The following is a 14,474-nucleotide window of genomic DNA, read 5'->3' as shown; positions in this document are numbered from 1 at the left end:
TAAGACAGCCAGACGGCGACACGGCGTGAGACAGCTTAGGAAGGACGCACCAGCAGGGGCGTTCTAAGCGGGCTTATCACACGCAGTTTTGTTTCCGTTCGATCCACTCCAGGGGCTTCACCCCAGGAACGTGAGCTCCGCCGGCTCCTTTCCAGAAGCCCGGTGCTGTTTAAACAAGGCTTAAATCCTGCAACTGTTAGGTGCAATTTGGCCCTTAAGGTGTCCTAACACTCCGCGGGCCAGTGTGGGGTGCGGGCCGGCGTGGGGTGGGGGCCGGTGTGGAGCGAGGGCCAGCTGCGTGTGACAGGCCAGGTGTGACAGCTGCCGTGTGTGTGTCCTGATCTCCCAAACCGCAGGGTTGGCCAAGGCTTCTGCCAACTTGCAGGCCTGTTACGACGTCCCATCGCTCGAGGAGAGGCTTCTATCTTCTGGCGGGGGGGGGGGGGGGTTGGAAAGGAACGAGGGGGGAGGATGGGGGAGGATTCCCGCAGGTAAGAATGTGCTCCGGCATCTCAGGCATCTGCACACACGCACAGGCCAGGCTCGGACCAGCTGGCCGGGTTCTCGAAGAGGCATTTCCCGTGGGGCTCCTGGGGCGCCCAGCCTAACGATTCACACAGCTGCCCTGACCCCCGGCAGGGCCCGGAACTTTCCAGGCCCTCTTGTACAAGTCTAGCCCAGGGTCTAACGCGACGGCCCCGGGGTCAGACCGTCTGCGCCTGTGGGCCAGACCCCCAGCTCCCCGGGCCTCAACGCCCTCGCCTATACACCGGGAATAATCACAGGGCCGTGGGGACTTTGCTGTCACAGCTCAGCGTCTGGCACACGGTACTCACTCGGGACACATGGCTGCTCCTGCTTTGGGCACCAGGGCCTGTGCCAAGCGGGCCAGGAGAGGAGGTGCAGTTCAGGTCAGTTTTGCTCCCGACGGAGCCGCGTAGGGGGCAGGCTGAAGCTGGAAGGGGCACAGGTCTACGGGAGCGGACACCCGCCATTTACCACGAGCGGATTCCGTGAGCATCTTAGACAACTGTCCAGACCCCTCCACAGACTCGGGAGTCTCCCACCGACGCGGGACGCGGCGAGCCCTCCGCCTCAGACCCGCGCCCACCTGCCTGCTGTACGTGCACGTCACACCCACCGAGGCCGCCTCCCGCTGTCGTGATGCCACAGCGAGCGGAGGACGCCCTGGGGCCTGAACTTCCTCCAGCAGACAGCGTCCTCTTCCCTCGCACTGAGTCCCCGTCCAGGTCCCTGAGCCCCGGAGACCAGAGTCGTCCCCTGGCCCTCAGCCCGCAGCCCGCCATGTCACAGGCCGCGAGCAAGGCTGTCCCCAGCGGGTGGAGGCAGCAGCCCAGAGCAGGGGGCACAGGGGGCCTCGGGGCACACTGGCGCATCTGTGAGCCTCGGCGTGGACCCCTGGGCGGGGGGAGGGGGAGACATTCCAGGAAGCTTCGGAAATGGAAATCACCGGGCTTCCTGAGAGGGGAGGGAAGGTGGGGCCTCGCAGACAGGACCCCGCAGCCCCTTCAGATGCCTCACTTACCCAGGGCTCCTTGGCAGATGTCTGTGCGGGTGGCTCCTCCAACAATAAACTCGGGGTCGTCGCAGATCTCCTGGGAACGAGACCCACAAGGTGCCATCAAGCCACCAGCACACGCTTTCGCGGTCAGGACACCTCGGTTCCCGGTGGGCGCGGCAGGCGCCTTCCCCCCTTCCGCTCCCCCCTCGGAGAAGTTCTGCGGTTATAGACAGACCGCCCTGGGTCCTTATCATTCCCCTGCTCCGGGGAACCCCAGCGCTCGTGTCGCCACGCCCGGGGCCACGATGCCACCTCTCTGCCACGTGTGGAGTCCCTTCAGCCTCCGGAGCTGCCCCGCCAGCCACGCCAGCCCCCCTCCTCTGTCCCTGCACCTCTCCCCGCCCAACTCTCTCCTGTTTCGCCTCAGACCACGTTTCATGACTCACTGCCGCCTCCTCCAGGAAGCCCTCCTTCACTGCCCAGCCCTCGCTCATCTCCGGGATTCTGGGCCCCAGCGCACTTGTACTCTGCGGTTTGGTGTTTAGTTGTGCCCTGTCTGGTGGTGCTGCTGGGTATGCGCAGGGGAACTTTCTAGCCTTCTGAATTCGTTCACGGGGCCAGGACACTTGCAGGATCCGCGTCCCGTGAACCTGCCGTAGAGCAGGGCCGCGTGTGGCGCTTTATCTCACGGAGCCCCTCCAGGAGCACAGACGGGCGCGTCCCCACTCTGCGGGTGAGGACGCAGGCGAAGGCGATAAAGCCACGGAGCGCAATGTGTGGGGAGTTACAGCGAGCGCTCTGTGACAGAGGGCACCGGGATTTGAACTCACGGGCACACAGCCAGCTCTTTCTGCTCCGGAGCTCCTCTAACTGATTAGCAGCAAGTCTCTGAGGGCGTTCAGGCCTCGGGATTGTCCCGCAAGTGGCCCGGTGGGAGCCACTGTTGAACCGTTCTGGCCCCTCCCGCCGCCCTCCCTCGGTGTTTCCGGACTCCGAAGCGCTCACCCCACCCCAGAGCCACAGAGGAAGCCGGGGCATAAATCAGGGTTCTCGTCAGCTCCGGCAAACCCGGTTTGCAAGGGCTCCACCCCACGGCCCCCCCCCCCCGAGCGCCCCTCTGGTCAAGCAGGAGCCTTTCCCGGGTGTGCCCCGGTCCGGCCCCTGCCCCGCAGCCGAAATCCGCAACAAAGCACATTCCTTTCGTGCCCAGGTCGGTCTGTTTCGGGGGACGGACAGTGAGAACGAGCTCCTGCCAAGGCGAGCTCCCCGCCAGCCGAGCACCCCTGCAGCAGACTAACCTGCACACGGGGCTCCCCGCCGCTGTTCCTCCGTGTGCCGGGTGCCTAACCCCGATGGATTTTTCCAGGGGGCTGCGGGGGCAGCCCTGTCAAAGAAGGCTCCAGGGGTGCTTAGAAGACCGACCCTTGTGCCCAGCATGGGGGCACTGGATTCAACACGGCTGTGACAGTCCCAGGGGGGCGGCCGAGGGTGTGGGCTCTGGATTTACACCACCGGGGTCGGAACCCAGGCCCTGCCACTTTCGCGGGTTCTAGGACCCTGGCAAGTTCCTTCCCCTCCTTCGGCCTCAGCTTCCTCATCTGTAAAATGGGGACGGTGTGACAAGTATGCTGAGACGCCTCTGTAAGCGCTCCACAGACATCACCTGTTATTATGATCCGGGGAGGACAAGTTGCTGACCCTCCCGGAGCCCAGAGGCAGGAGAAGCAGGTTTGAGGCGGTGTAAGCGAGTCCTGAACCTCTCGGGGAGGTTTGTGCTCAGGGAACAATGGGACTCACGCCTGTCCTAGCTGTGGTTTCCTGCCTGTGTAACTGCGGCCCCCTCCCCAGCCCGTGAGCTCCAGGCCTGGGAAGGAGCACGCCCTCTGCCCTCCTGCGCCGACCCCTCCCTGCGCTCCCTTCCTGGGGACCCCGTCCCCCCACCTCCTCCTCTCTGCCTGTCTCCCACCCCTTCCTCCTCGGTGACTCAGCACGCAGGTCGGTCTCACCTGCCACAGCCTCTCAACCCCCAAATCCGGCCCTGCCCACCACTAACCTGTCCCCTTCCACAGACACCCCCAGAATGTAGCTGGGACACTCCCCCCTTGGAGGCCACAGCAGCCAGGCGCTGCACCCCTTCCCACGGCACTTGCCCTGTTAAAGTCACCAATGACCTTGCTCGTGTCCAAATCCGGCGGGCGGAGGCAGAGGGCAGCTGCAAGCCTAGGGCTCCGCACACCCACAGCCTGGACAGCCTCCTGGTTCCACCCCGGACACCCGTGAGAGCACATGTTAACTTTTGCAGGCCCCCATTTCTTCAACCGCCGAAGGGGACCGTAACAGCCTCCCCTAAGCAGGGGTCCTGAAATGGCTCCAGGCCTCTTTCCTGCCTGGAAGCCCTACAGGCATTTCCACCTGCCCCTAAGGTCGAAAGAGGCAGAAACTATATGCACTGTGTCTGGTACATAGTAGGTACTCAGTTAATGCTTACGGAATGAACGCAGGAGTTAAGTGAAGGAGTGTGTAAACGCACTTTGTAAACTGTGAGTGAAGTGCTATGCTAATGCCAGGGGAATGCGCTCTCTTCTCGACCACTTCCACAGCTATAATTTCAGAGGAAGCTCGTTACACTCCTGCATTCATTCACTCACTCATTCCGCGAAGAATCGCCATCTCTCTGTTCGCGGACATATTCCAAGCACTGGAGACAGAGCCCGGCATCGAATATGTGCTCCGTAAATATTGCTGGATGGGTGAATGGATGTTGCAAAGAGCATTAGCCCTGCTGGGCTCTGGGGTGAATGATACACATGCTGGCCCCTGGTCCCCCCAGTTCAGTAGGAAGGACCATAATATGCAACTGTTTCTCTACATTGTGAAAATACCTGAGGGAAGTCCACAGGGCTCAGTGATGAATAACAAAAGATAAAGAGAGATAAATAAAGAGAAAAACATTTAGGCAACATGTTTCCTTTTAGATGAAGAAATGGAGGCGGAGAGGTTAAACGGTTCAGGCAGGGTCACCCCTCAGGTGACAGAGAATGAACTCAGGGTCCGGGGCATTCCTACAGCACTTGCGGCCTATGGGGGGCGGGGGTTTGGGGTACCAGGAGGTGACCTGGGAGGTACAGAGGAGTGGTCGCAGGGCAGCAACCTTACTCTCCCGTCAGGAATCTAGAGGCTGGATCCTTGTTTAGGTCTGGTGGGGGAAGCCCATGAAGTCTGCGGAGGTGCAGGTGGCAGGGGATCCAAGGCCAGCTGGGGTTGGGGGGGCGGGGGGGCGCGACCAGATCAGAGGGCAAGCTGTCCCAAGGCCTGCCAGGGCAGGAGGTACAGGACAAGGGAGCTTAGAGGGGCCCCGAGCTTCCCCAGGAACGATTGTGGGCCAGGCAACGAGGAGGAACATTTGGCCCTTGCTGCACCACCCCAGCCCTTCCTTAATCATCAGGGTAAATACTTGGCCGAGGTCTGGCCAGCTGCCATCTGGAAAACTAAACAGGGAACTCTGATTGGACACATGTAACCACCACGCATGAGACAGTCCTCACTCACAAAGGCCCCAGGCTGTGGATCCCGCCCTCCCCGAAGCAGACCGAAGCAGAGTTGGAGCCCCCCTTTTCCTGGTCACATACTGCCTGCCTCCCAGCTCCCTCCTTTCCCCGCAGCCCCTCCTCCCGCCATCTCCCCACGGGACTCCGATTAGTTTCCTCGGGACCCCCTGACGTCACCGCGACTTTCCGTGGAGTCCGAAGGCGGCTCCCCGGCCTGCGCTGGAGGGCAGGGCGCGCCGGACCGGCCGGGGCAGCGCCGGGGAGGGGAAGGGCCGGGCCGCGGGGCGGACGAGCGGGCGCCGAGTAACGGGGAGGGGCGCGCTCCCGGCGGCCGGCGCAGGCCCTCGGCCAGAGGCCTGGACCCCGCACCCCGGACCCCCTGTCCCCCCCCGGACCCCCTGCCCCCCCCCCCGGACTCCTCCCCGGACCCGCGCACCCCTCCCATGCCTCCGGGTTCCCCCCACCGCGCACCCCGCCGCGCCGCCTACCGTGGGCCGCTTCCACACGATGCCCTGCGTCTTGCTGGAGTAGGGTCCCAGCTCCTTGAAGCCCAGGGAAGAAGGGATGGCCGGGAAGGAGGGGTCCTGGAAGAGCGTCCCGGCCTCCAGGCACTCGTCCCGCAGCGCCTCGTAGTCCTGGTTGAGGTACTTGATGGCCTTTTCGTGCGAGCCCAGCCCGTCGGCCGCCTCTCGGTCCTTCGCCAGCTTGGCCGCGATGCCGGCCATGGTGGGGGTCTGGGCAGGGGCGCGGCGAGCGAGGGCCGGTTCTGCAGGGGCGCGGCGAGCGAGGGCGAGCCTGTGTCTGCAGGGGCGCGGCCGGGCCCGGTGCGCTGCGGCTGGACTGCGGTCTGCAGCTCTGCAGGCTGTGATTCCCCCAGCGGGAGGCGCCCCCTCCCGGCGGGGTGTGGCCTCGGCGCCGCGGGGTGTGGCCTCCGGGAGGGGTGTGGCCTCGGCGCCGCGGGGTGGGGCCTCCGGGCGGGAGTGTGGCCTGGGCGCTGGCGCCGTGGGCGGAGGTGTGGCCTCCAGGAGGGAGGTGGCCTCGGCGCCGCGGGGCGTGGCCTCCCGGTGGGGGTGTGGCCTCCCGGCGCGGAGCACGGTTGGGGCGGGGGTGCCTCCCCGCGGGGGTGACCTCGGCGCCGTGGGCGGGGTCCGCCACCTGCTGCCGGACCTATAACTCACTCCGCACCCCCAGGGCAGTAAGGAGGTGGGGGGGGGGACTAGATTCGCTGCCATCAGCTAGTCCCCGACTTTGCGCCAGACACTGTCCCAGCGGCTCTGCCGAGGTCACCTCGTGGGAGCCTCGCAGCGACGCCCTGGTCTCACAGGTGCGAGCGCCCGGCCCACCCACTACCACTGTCGCGCACCTGGCCACCGGCAGCACCGGGTTCCAAGGCCTCCAGGCCTGTGATGATCACGGGCAGGGCTGCCGGGCTGGCAAATACAGACATCTTCGCAGGTGAATTCGAATTTCAGGTTAACACCAGTATTTTTTTAGTGTAAGTGTGCCCCAGATACTGCAGGGACGTACTTACACTAAAAGGCTCAGTCGGTGGAGCGTGGGGCTCTTGATCTTGGGGTCATGAGTTCGAGCTCCACGTGGAGAGTTGGTGATACAGATTACTAAAAAAACAGGTAATGGTTGTTTGCTGAAACTCACACTGAATGGGGGGCTTGTGTCAATACTGGCAGAGTGTTCGGAGAACAGTGTAGGGTGACCGATCAGGGACAGAGCGTGGATTGGCAGCTCCTGGGGGGGGGGGGAACTGGGTGGCCCAGGCCTGCATGTCCTGCATTTCCCTGGCACTGATAGGCAGGTGTCTGTGTGTCGGTGGGAAAAGGGGTGGATTAGCCCTCAGTGACCCTCTCCACCCTATCCTACGGGCCATGTGACCTTGTCCGGAAGACTTTTTATTTATTTATTTGTTTGTTTTAATTTCATTATTTTTTAAAAGCTTATTTATTTATTTTGACAGAGACTGAGTGAGCCTGAGAACAGGGGAGGGCAGAGAGAGAGAGAGGGAGAGAGAGAATCTCAAGCAGGTCAGCACAGAGCCCGACGCGGGGCTCGAACTCACAAATCGTAAGACCATGACCTGAGCTGAAATCAAGAGTCGGACGCTTAAGCGACTGAGCCACCAGGCACCCCTCAATCCTGCATTCCTAACTGGCTTCTTTTTTAGTTTCTCCTTTGAACTATTAAAAAACAAAAAACAAAAAACACCTACTAGTTCCCTCCTTCTTTAATGAGTTAAATAAAATCTTGGACATATGTTCATCTTATATTTTCATGGGAGTCATTATTTTATTCTTTTAAGAAAGTATCTTTTAACACACTTGTGCGCAGGCCTCGGTGTTAACTTCCTGTTTACAGGTGTGATGGGGAGTAGGGGGCGTCTTCATTCCGTGTCCTCCACAGAGGGAACAGGGACCAGCAGGGCTTAATGGGGTGCAGGTTTTAATTTAACATAAAAAAGCCTGCACACTGGCCCGCACCGGGGAACGGACTGCCTTGTGACCCCGGGTACAGCCGCACTGGGGTGCTCCCAGGGTGGGGGGGGGGGTCCCCGACTTCGCGGCACATCAGAACCACATGGAAGCATGTGGTTACAAATGCAGACTCCAGGCCTGCCACACTCAGATGCTGATTCCATAGGAAGTGCTAAGGCTTTGATGGTTGAGGACCAGCAAGGTGGGGCTGTGGGGTCAAGGACAGGCCACCCCAGAATGTGCCCCTGTGGCAGAGTGATTATTCCAGAGAAACACCGGGCCTAAAGGCCTTCAGACCCTCCTCCTGTGGAGTCAAACAGTGGAAACAAACCCCCCACGTGAAAAATACCCTTCCTGCTGTAACAAGTGAAAAGACACACCCTCATCACCAGAGATGGGGCCTTGAGCGCCGAGAAAGCGGTGGAAACAAACCTGCTGACTTTCTTACTCGTCCACGACCTCAGCCCAAACTGCAGAGAATTCCATACTGGTTAAAGCTCACAAACCCCTGTTTCCCTTAACCTGTCAATTCCTCACAAACTTCTCGTCTCTTCGTCTACACCGTATAAAAGCTGCCTGACCTGGTCATCTCTTGGGTCCCAGTTTCATTACTGGGCCTCTGTGCGTGTGTTCTGTGCGTGTGTGAAGCAGCTTTGGGCCTTTCCCCTGTTGATCCGTTCCGTGTAAATTGAATTCCTTTTTTTTTAATGTTTAATTTTTTAGAGAGAAAGAGAGACAGAGTGTGAGAGGGGGGAGAGGCGGAGAGAGAGGGAGTCACAGAATCCGAAGCAGGCTCCAGGCTCCGAGCTGTCAGCACAGAGCCTGACGCTGGGCAGGCTCGAACTCACAGACTGTGAGATCATGGGCTGAAGTCAGATATTTAATGGACTGAGCAACAACCCCAGTGCCCCCATGTAAATTGATTTCTTAGTCCAGCCGACGACTTGGAAGGAGGAGGAAGAACTCCCCCTCCCCAAAAGGGCCCTGCCGCTGGGGGAGGGGGGTGCTGCCACTGGGTGGGGGCTCTGCTGCTGGGGGGCAGGTGACCTCTGAAACCCTTTCTACCCAAACACCACATGGCCTGAGGGCTCGCTGGCAGGTGGCCTGACCCAGCCTGGAGGTTTATTTCCAACATCATCAGGTGCTGGTTTCTTCTTGGCGTCAAAGTCAGCACTGGCTTGTTCTTGAGGCTGTTTCCATAAGGAGTGGCTGCATTCTGAAGGAACTCTCTCTGCCCCTCAACATCTTTTGGAGACTGCCTGTTGCTTTCCACTCCCTAAATTTCCCGGATTTGGGAATTGCATTTTGCCACCTAGAGTATTTATTCAGATTCAAGAACTGAGCCCTTGGGGCGCCCGGCAGGTGGGCTCAGTCAGGGGAGCTAACTCTTGATCTCAGGGTGGGGAGTTCGAGCCTCACACTGGGTGTAGAGGTGACTTTAAAAATAAGGCCTTAAAAAAAAAAAGGAAAGAAAAGAAAAAGAACTTAGCCCTTTGCACCAAACGCTTTAGGAGCGGAGTCACCGGGCACCCCTTTCTATGGAGTGACCCTACATTTGAGGGTTTGGGTTTGTATTCGCCAGTATCGTCCCTGTCCCCCATCGATGGCCAGGTGCCGCTGCCTGCCTTGGATGACACGGGGCCACCGGTGTTGGCTTCCAGCTCATAGGTTTAAGGAGAACACAGGAAGCTGTTAACTTGCTTACCGTCTGACTTCTGATTTCCCCTGGGCTCCCCGGATTTCCTCCTGGCCCCGGGCTCTTGGGAGAAGACCTGTCCACCTGGCCAGTGTGACAGAGCAACCAGGGGCACTCACGCTCCTGCCAGACTCCTGGAGGCCAGCTGAGCCCCAGGGGATGCGGTTCCTCCCGGCCTGGCCTGCGCTGCTCGTCCTCTACCCGACCCAGGACCCGGACCCAGGACCCAGGACCCGGACCCAGGACCTAGGACCCAGGACCCAGACCCAGGACCCAGACCCAGGACCCAGGACCCAGGACCCAGGACCCAGACCCAGGACCCAGGACCCAGGACCCGGGACCCAGGACCCGGACCCAGGACCCAGGACCCAGGACCCAGGACCCGGACCCAGGACCCAGGACCCAGGACCCAGGACCCGGACCCAGGACTCAGGACCTGGACCCAGGACCCAGGACCACCAGCTGGCCGCCCACCAGCCTCCAGGCCTCTGCACACAGGGCTGTCCTCACAGAAGAACTTCGCTGTCCTGAGAGACTCAGATTTATTTCAGACGCGCACAACGATTACTGCCCCCACCACTGGACAAGCGACAGTTTTTAAAACCTGAATAAACAGCGTTCTTTATATTTTCGGAGGCTCTCGCACGACGCTGTCTCACCGGATCCGGCAAAATCCCATCTCTTTCGGACCATACAATCCCTCGCACAGGAACACACACACCCTAGGGCCTCGCCCTGGAGAACCTTCCTGCCGTGACTCACCCAGGCCTGGGCAGTGGGTGAGTCACAGAGGCTGGGATCACCCCAAGCGGGAGGGGCCCCAGCTTTGAGGGCCAGCCGTGTGTGTGTGTGTGTGTGTGTGTGTGTGTGTGTGTGAGTGTGAGAGAGAGACACACACAGAGACACGGAGAGAAATGGAGACCGTGTGTGTGTATCAGAGACAGAGACAGGGAGAGACGTGTATTTGGAAGAGAACACATTCTTCCCCACAATCACGGGCAGGGAAGGGGTCGGTGGGGTGTGGTCTTCTAGGCCAGCCTATCGGGGCCTCTCTGCTCCAGCGACTGGAATGTTCTGGTCCTTGCGAAACATCATCACCGATGCCTCAGGAAGACGTGATAAGAAGGAAGTGCGCTGGGTTTCAGTTAGCGCGGGGGAAGGGGTCTTGTGTATTTGTGGCTTTGTCTGCTGGGGTCTGTGGTTGAGCAGAGGGCTGGCTCACACACACACACACAGACACACACACACACACACACACACACACACACCCCACCTGCCATCCACTCACCTGCTGGCGGACCCTGGGGCTGCCTCCACATCCTGATTGATGTAAAGAATGTGGCCGAGAGCATGGGGGAGCAGGTGTCTTTCCGGGTTAGCGTTTTCCTTTTCCTTCCCCGGGCAAACCCTCACAACAACCCTATGGCACAGGTCTTGTTACGTTTTCCACATTTGCAGATGAGGAAACTGAGGCACCCAGCGGTTCAGTGCCTTCCCCGGGGGCACCGGGCGGGTGCTGAGTGTCGCCTTCGGGAACCTCGGCCCTGAACGCGGGCGTGTGGTGTTCTGGGCCAGTGGGGGGTGGGGGTGGGGGGGAGGACGAACCCTCTTGGCTGCCACCCTCCGCACCGTGCAAGCCGCAGTGGCCACGGTCAGCCATGGGATCCCCGACCCTACGTCCAACCCCGGCTTCTCACTGTCCCTCTCCAGCCCGGCTCAGCCTGCGTCCTGTGTACATGATCGGGCGCTTCCTGCCTCGCAGCCCGCCCGGCCTGCACCTCCTGCTCCCAGCCTCCCACCTCCCATCACCGCCGAGTGTAAACGCAGTCAGTGCTCGCCCAGAATAGCCGGGTACTTCCCCTGGCCCTGGCCCCGGCCGAGGCCTCTGTGTCCTCTGGAGGCTGGTCCCCCCCTCCCTCTGTCTCTCCCACCCCCCCGCCCCTTACACACACAGATTTATTGTTTAGAATACTAATGTGAGTTTCCAGGCACAGCTAGTGGTGCCCAAGTCAGTCTCCACACGATTTATGATTTAATCTCGGTGGGGTTTGAAGCCTGGAAAGCCGTTTCTTTGCGTCGGTCCCTCGTACCGATTGGGTCAGCACCAGAGCCCAGCCCAGGCGGTCACTGCCTGAGTGTCGGGCTCTTCCTCGGCCCCGAGAGAGGCTCTGCCCAGCAGTTCCCGGGAGAGAACACGAGACCCTGCCCGGGGCCAAATAAGGGAATATTACAAAAGGGGCCTCCCCGCCGAGTCTCTCGTGTGAGTCACTTCTGAGCCATGTGGCCACACAGTGTCTGACTCAGAGATTCTCCAGCTCTTAGCAGAGGTGGAGGAGGAGGGCTGGACCATCTCCTTGTCCAACCCCCGCGGATGGGGAGCCGAGGCCAGAGCAGAAGGTCCGGCAGCCGCAGGGGAGCGCGCGGGCCTGGGTCCGGACACACAGAGCGGCTACGCCCAGCCTCTGTCCCTGTGCCTCTGACCCGGCTGGGGACACCTCTGCTTCCTGACTCACACTCAGAGGGGAGTGTCTGGGAGGGATTTCCTTCCGCCCCAGCAGTCCAGAAACTGCTCCAAAATGCAAGTCACGGCAAGACGGGGGTGCTCCCTAAGCAAGACGGGGGGGGGGGCTCCCTAAGCAAGACGGGGGTGCTCCTAAGCAAGAGGGGGGTGCTCCCTAAGCAAGACGGGGGTGCTCCCTAAGCAAGACGGGGATGCTCCCTAAGCAAGACGGGGGTGCTCCCTAATGCAAATTCTGTGGTGCGGATTCACTATAAATCCAAAAGCACAATAAGGAACAATTAGAACTATCGCCTCGGCACTTTCTGTGACTTCTCTGCTCCCGCCTGCCACAAGTGTCTGTGAGTCCGATTCCCTGCTGGCCTGAAAGTGCCCCAACTGGACGGACTTTCTTTGTGGCCTCATGGTCCTGGCGTAGCACCTGACCGTGGGCCCCAGGATCCCCAAGGCAGAGCCCGCTGGTGTGTTCCGGGTTCGTGTCCTTGGCCCGGGGTGGGGGAGGTGCAGCCTGGGGCCCCGCGTCCCGTGGAAGGGTCTCCCAGTTGACAGCCTTGAGGAGCTCTGATTGAATGTCCAGGATTGTTCCCGCCTCTGTGTTTAGGGTGGGGTGTGCACCCTCTGCCTCAGAGAACCGGAAGATCTGTCCCCTAGGGTGGGGCGACCTGTGCTCGGGACAAAGGTGAGACCAGGCCCTGCTAGCATTTCCTGCCGCCTTCCTCCTCCTCCTCTGTCAGCGTCAGCGGCTGGGCTGGCCGGCCCTTCCTTCAGGCGCTGGTACAGGGCTGGGGAATCTGCTCAGGACGCACAGCCCCCTCCCCCCGCCCACTTCTACCCCAGGAGCATTTCCAAGCCAACTGAGTAACTCAGGGAGTCCCTGGCCTGTTGGGAATTCATGAGTGGGGTTGGGGAGGGGGTGGGGATCGTGCTGGTGTGAGGGGCCAGGGGAGGACAGACGTGAAGCCTGGAGGTAGGGACAGACTGCGTCCCCTAGGGCTCGTAAAGGCAGTGAGGGAGTCAAAGGAGGGCTGGCGGGGGAGGGTCCTCGTCGGAGGGGTGGGGGCGGCCCCTGGCTGCAGGGGGCAGGGGTCTGGGCGGAGATGCGCCCCCGCCCTGCAGGAATGCTGCACCGAAGGCCCCTTCCTGGAAGCGGAGCTCTGGGCAGGGATGGTGGCCCCCCAGCCCTCCTTCCCGGGTCCTGCTGGAATAGGACTGATGGGCTGGAAGACAGCTGTCCCCACGGATCCCCCCCCCCCTCCCCCGGCTGTCCTCACAACGGATCCCAGGCTACGGGCTCCCTGGTGAGGAGACGCCCCCTCCCCACCCTTTTGGGCAGCCGGATGGTTGGTTGGAGCCTCAGAGTCCTAACAGCCCCGGAGATTTCCCGAACGACAAACCTGAGCCTGGGGTGACCCTTCACACCCAGGAGCTGCTCTCCTTCGTGGCCTGCGGGGCGTAACCATCTGGCCGGCGTCCTCGGCGCCTCGTCGGCTCCACCGTGCGGCCGAGCGCAGCATTGTGGCTTCAGAGCAGGAGAAACCCCAGTTGAGCAGCGAAAGGCTTTGGATACGTTTCAGTATAAACAGCTGAAATGGAGAAAGTGTGTTGGCGGGGTGGGGGGGGGGTGGTCTAAGGCAGCCACAGAGGCAGATTGTAAAGCCCTCTGGTGGGATCCCGCCCCGCCCCTTTGTCTCCTCTCTAATCTGTCTGTGTCTATCTCGTCTGTCTCTGTCTGCCTATCTATCCAGATATCTGTTATCTATCTATCTATCTATCTGCTATCTATCGATCTATCATCTATCTAGATATCCTTCTATCTACCCGACCACCTGTTTACCGATCCGTTGATCTGACCATCCATCCACCTGTCTGTGTAATGTGTGGTCACGTGCAGCTCTGGGCTTCAGCCGTGAACAGGACTCAGGCCTGGGCTCACAGAGGATCTAGGTGGCCGTGGTTAGCCCTGATCATTGCTGTGGTGGGAAGTGCCTACTGAGGACCCTCACTCAGACTTGGGGAGACTTGGAAGGTTCCAGCGAGGAAGTCATAAGCAAGCAGAGGCCCAGAGCTGGCTCAGCTCCTGTGAGGTGGGCGGGCGACGGGAGAGGCCGCCGAGGAGAGCGGAGATGTCTGGGCAAGTCCAGACCGCGAGAACAGGGCTTCAGCCAACACTTTTAACTTGAGTGTGGCAATCGGCTTTTGGGGCAGGAGGGCTGGGTGCCCACCAGCCCAGTGGTGGACACATCTGTGTGCTCCCCAGCTAACAGGCCCACCCGAGGATTTCTGTTTTTGTTTTTATTTTTATTTATTTATTTTAACATTTTATTTATTTTTGAGACAGAGAGAGACAGAGCATGAACAGGGGACGGTGAGAGAGAGAGGGAGACACAGAATCCGAAACAGGCTCCAGGCTCTGAGCTGTCAGCACAGAGCCCGATGCAGGGCTCGAACTCAAGGACTGCGAGATCATGATCTGAGCCGAAGTCGGACGCTTAACCAACTGAGCCACCCAGGCGCCCCAGGATTTCTGTTTTTATTTATTTTTTTTATTTATTTATTTTTTTCAACGTTTATTTATTTTTGGGACAGAGAGAGACAGAGCATGAACGGGGGAGGGGCAGAGAGAGAGGGAGACACAGAATCGGAAACAGGCTCCAGGCTCTGAGTCATCAGCCCAGAGCCTGACGCGGGGCTCGAACTCACGGAC

General features: G+C 60.4%; 1 protein-coding gene across 1 annotated transcript in view; it reads right to left on the bottom strand.

Moving 5' to 3' along the window:
- CAPN2 (calpain 2) overlaps positions 1 to 5,914 on the bottom strand; it is a 36,050-nt gene extending 30,136 nt beyond the window's left edge. The window contains exons 1-2 of the mRNA XM_030302028.2: positions 5,559 to 5,914; positions 1,547 to 1,616 (exon numbers count right to left, since the gene is read on the bottom strand). Coding sequence (XP_030157888.1) covers positions 1,547 to 1,616; positions 5,559 to 5,795 — 307 coding nt within the window. The 5' untranslated portion in view covers positions 5,796 to 5,914. The remainder of the gene's footprint in view (positions 1 to 1,546; positions 1,617 to 5,558) is intronic.
- Positions 5,915 to 14,474: the final 8,560 nt, after the last annotated feature.

The sequence above is a fragment of the Lynx canadensis genome, chromosome F1 (assembly GCF_007474595.2).
Source record: "Lynx canadensis isolate LIC74 chromosome F1, mLynCan4.pri.v2, whole genome shotgun sequence".
In the NCBI taxonomy this organism is placed as follows: domain Eukaryota; kingdom Metazoa; phylum Chordata; class Mammalia; order Carnivora; family Felidae; genus Lynx; species Lynx canadensis.
This window is presented reverse-complemented; position numbering and strand designations above follow the sequence as displayed.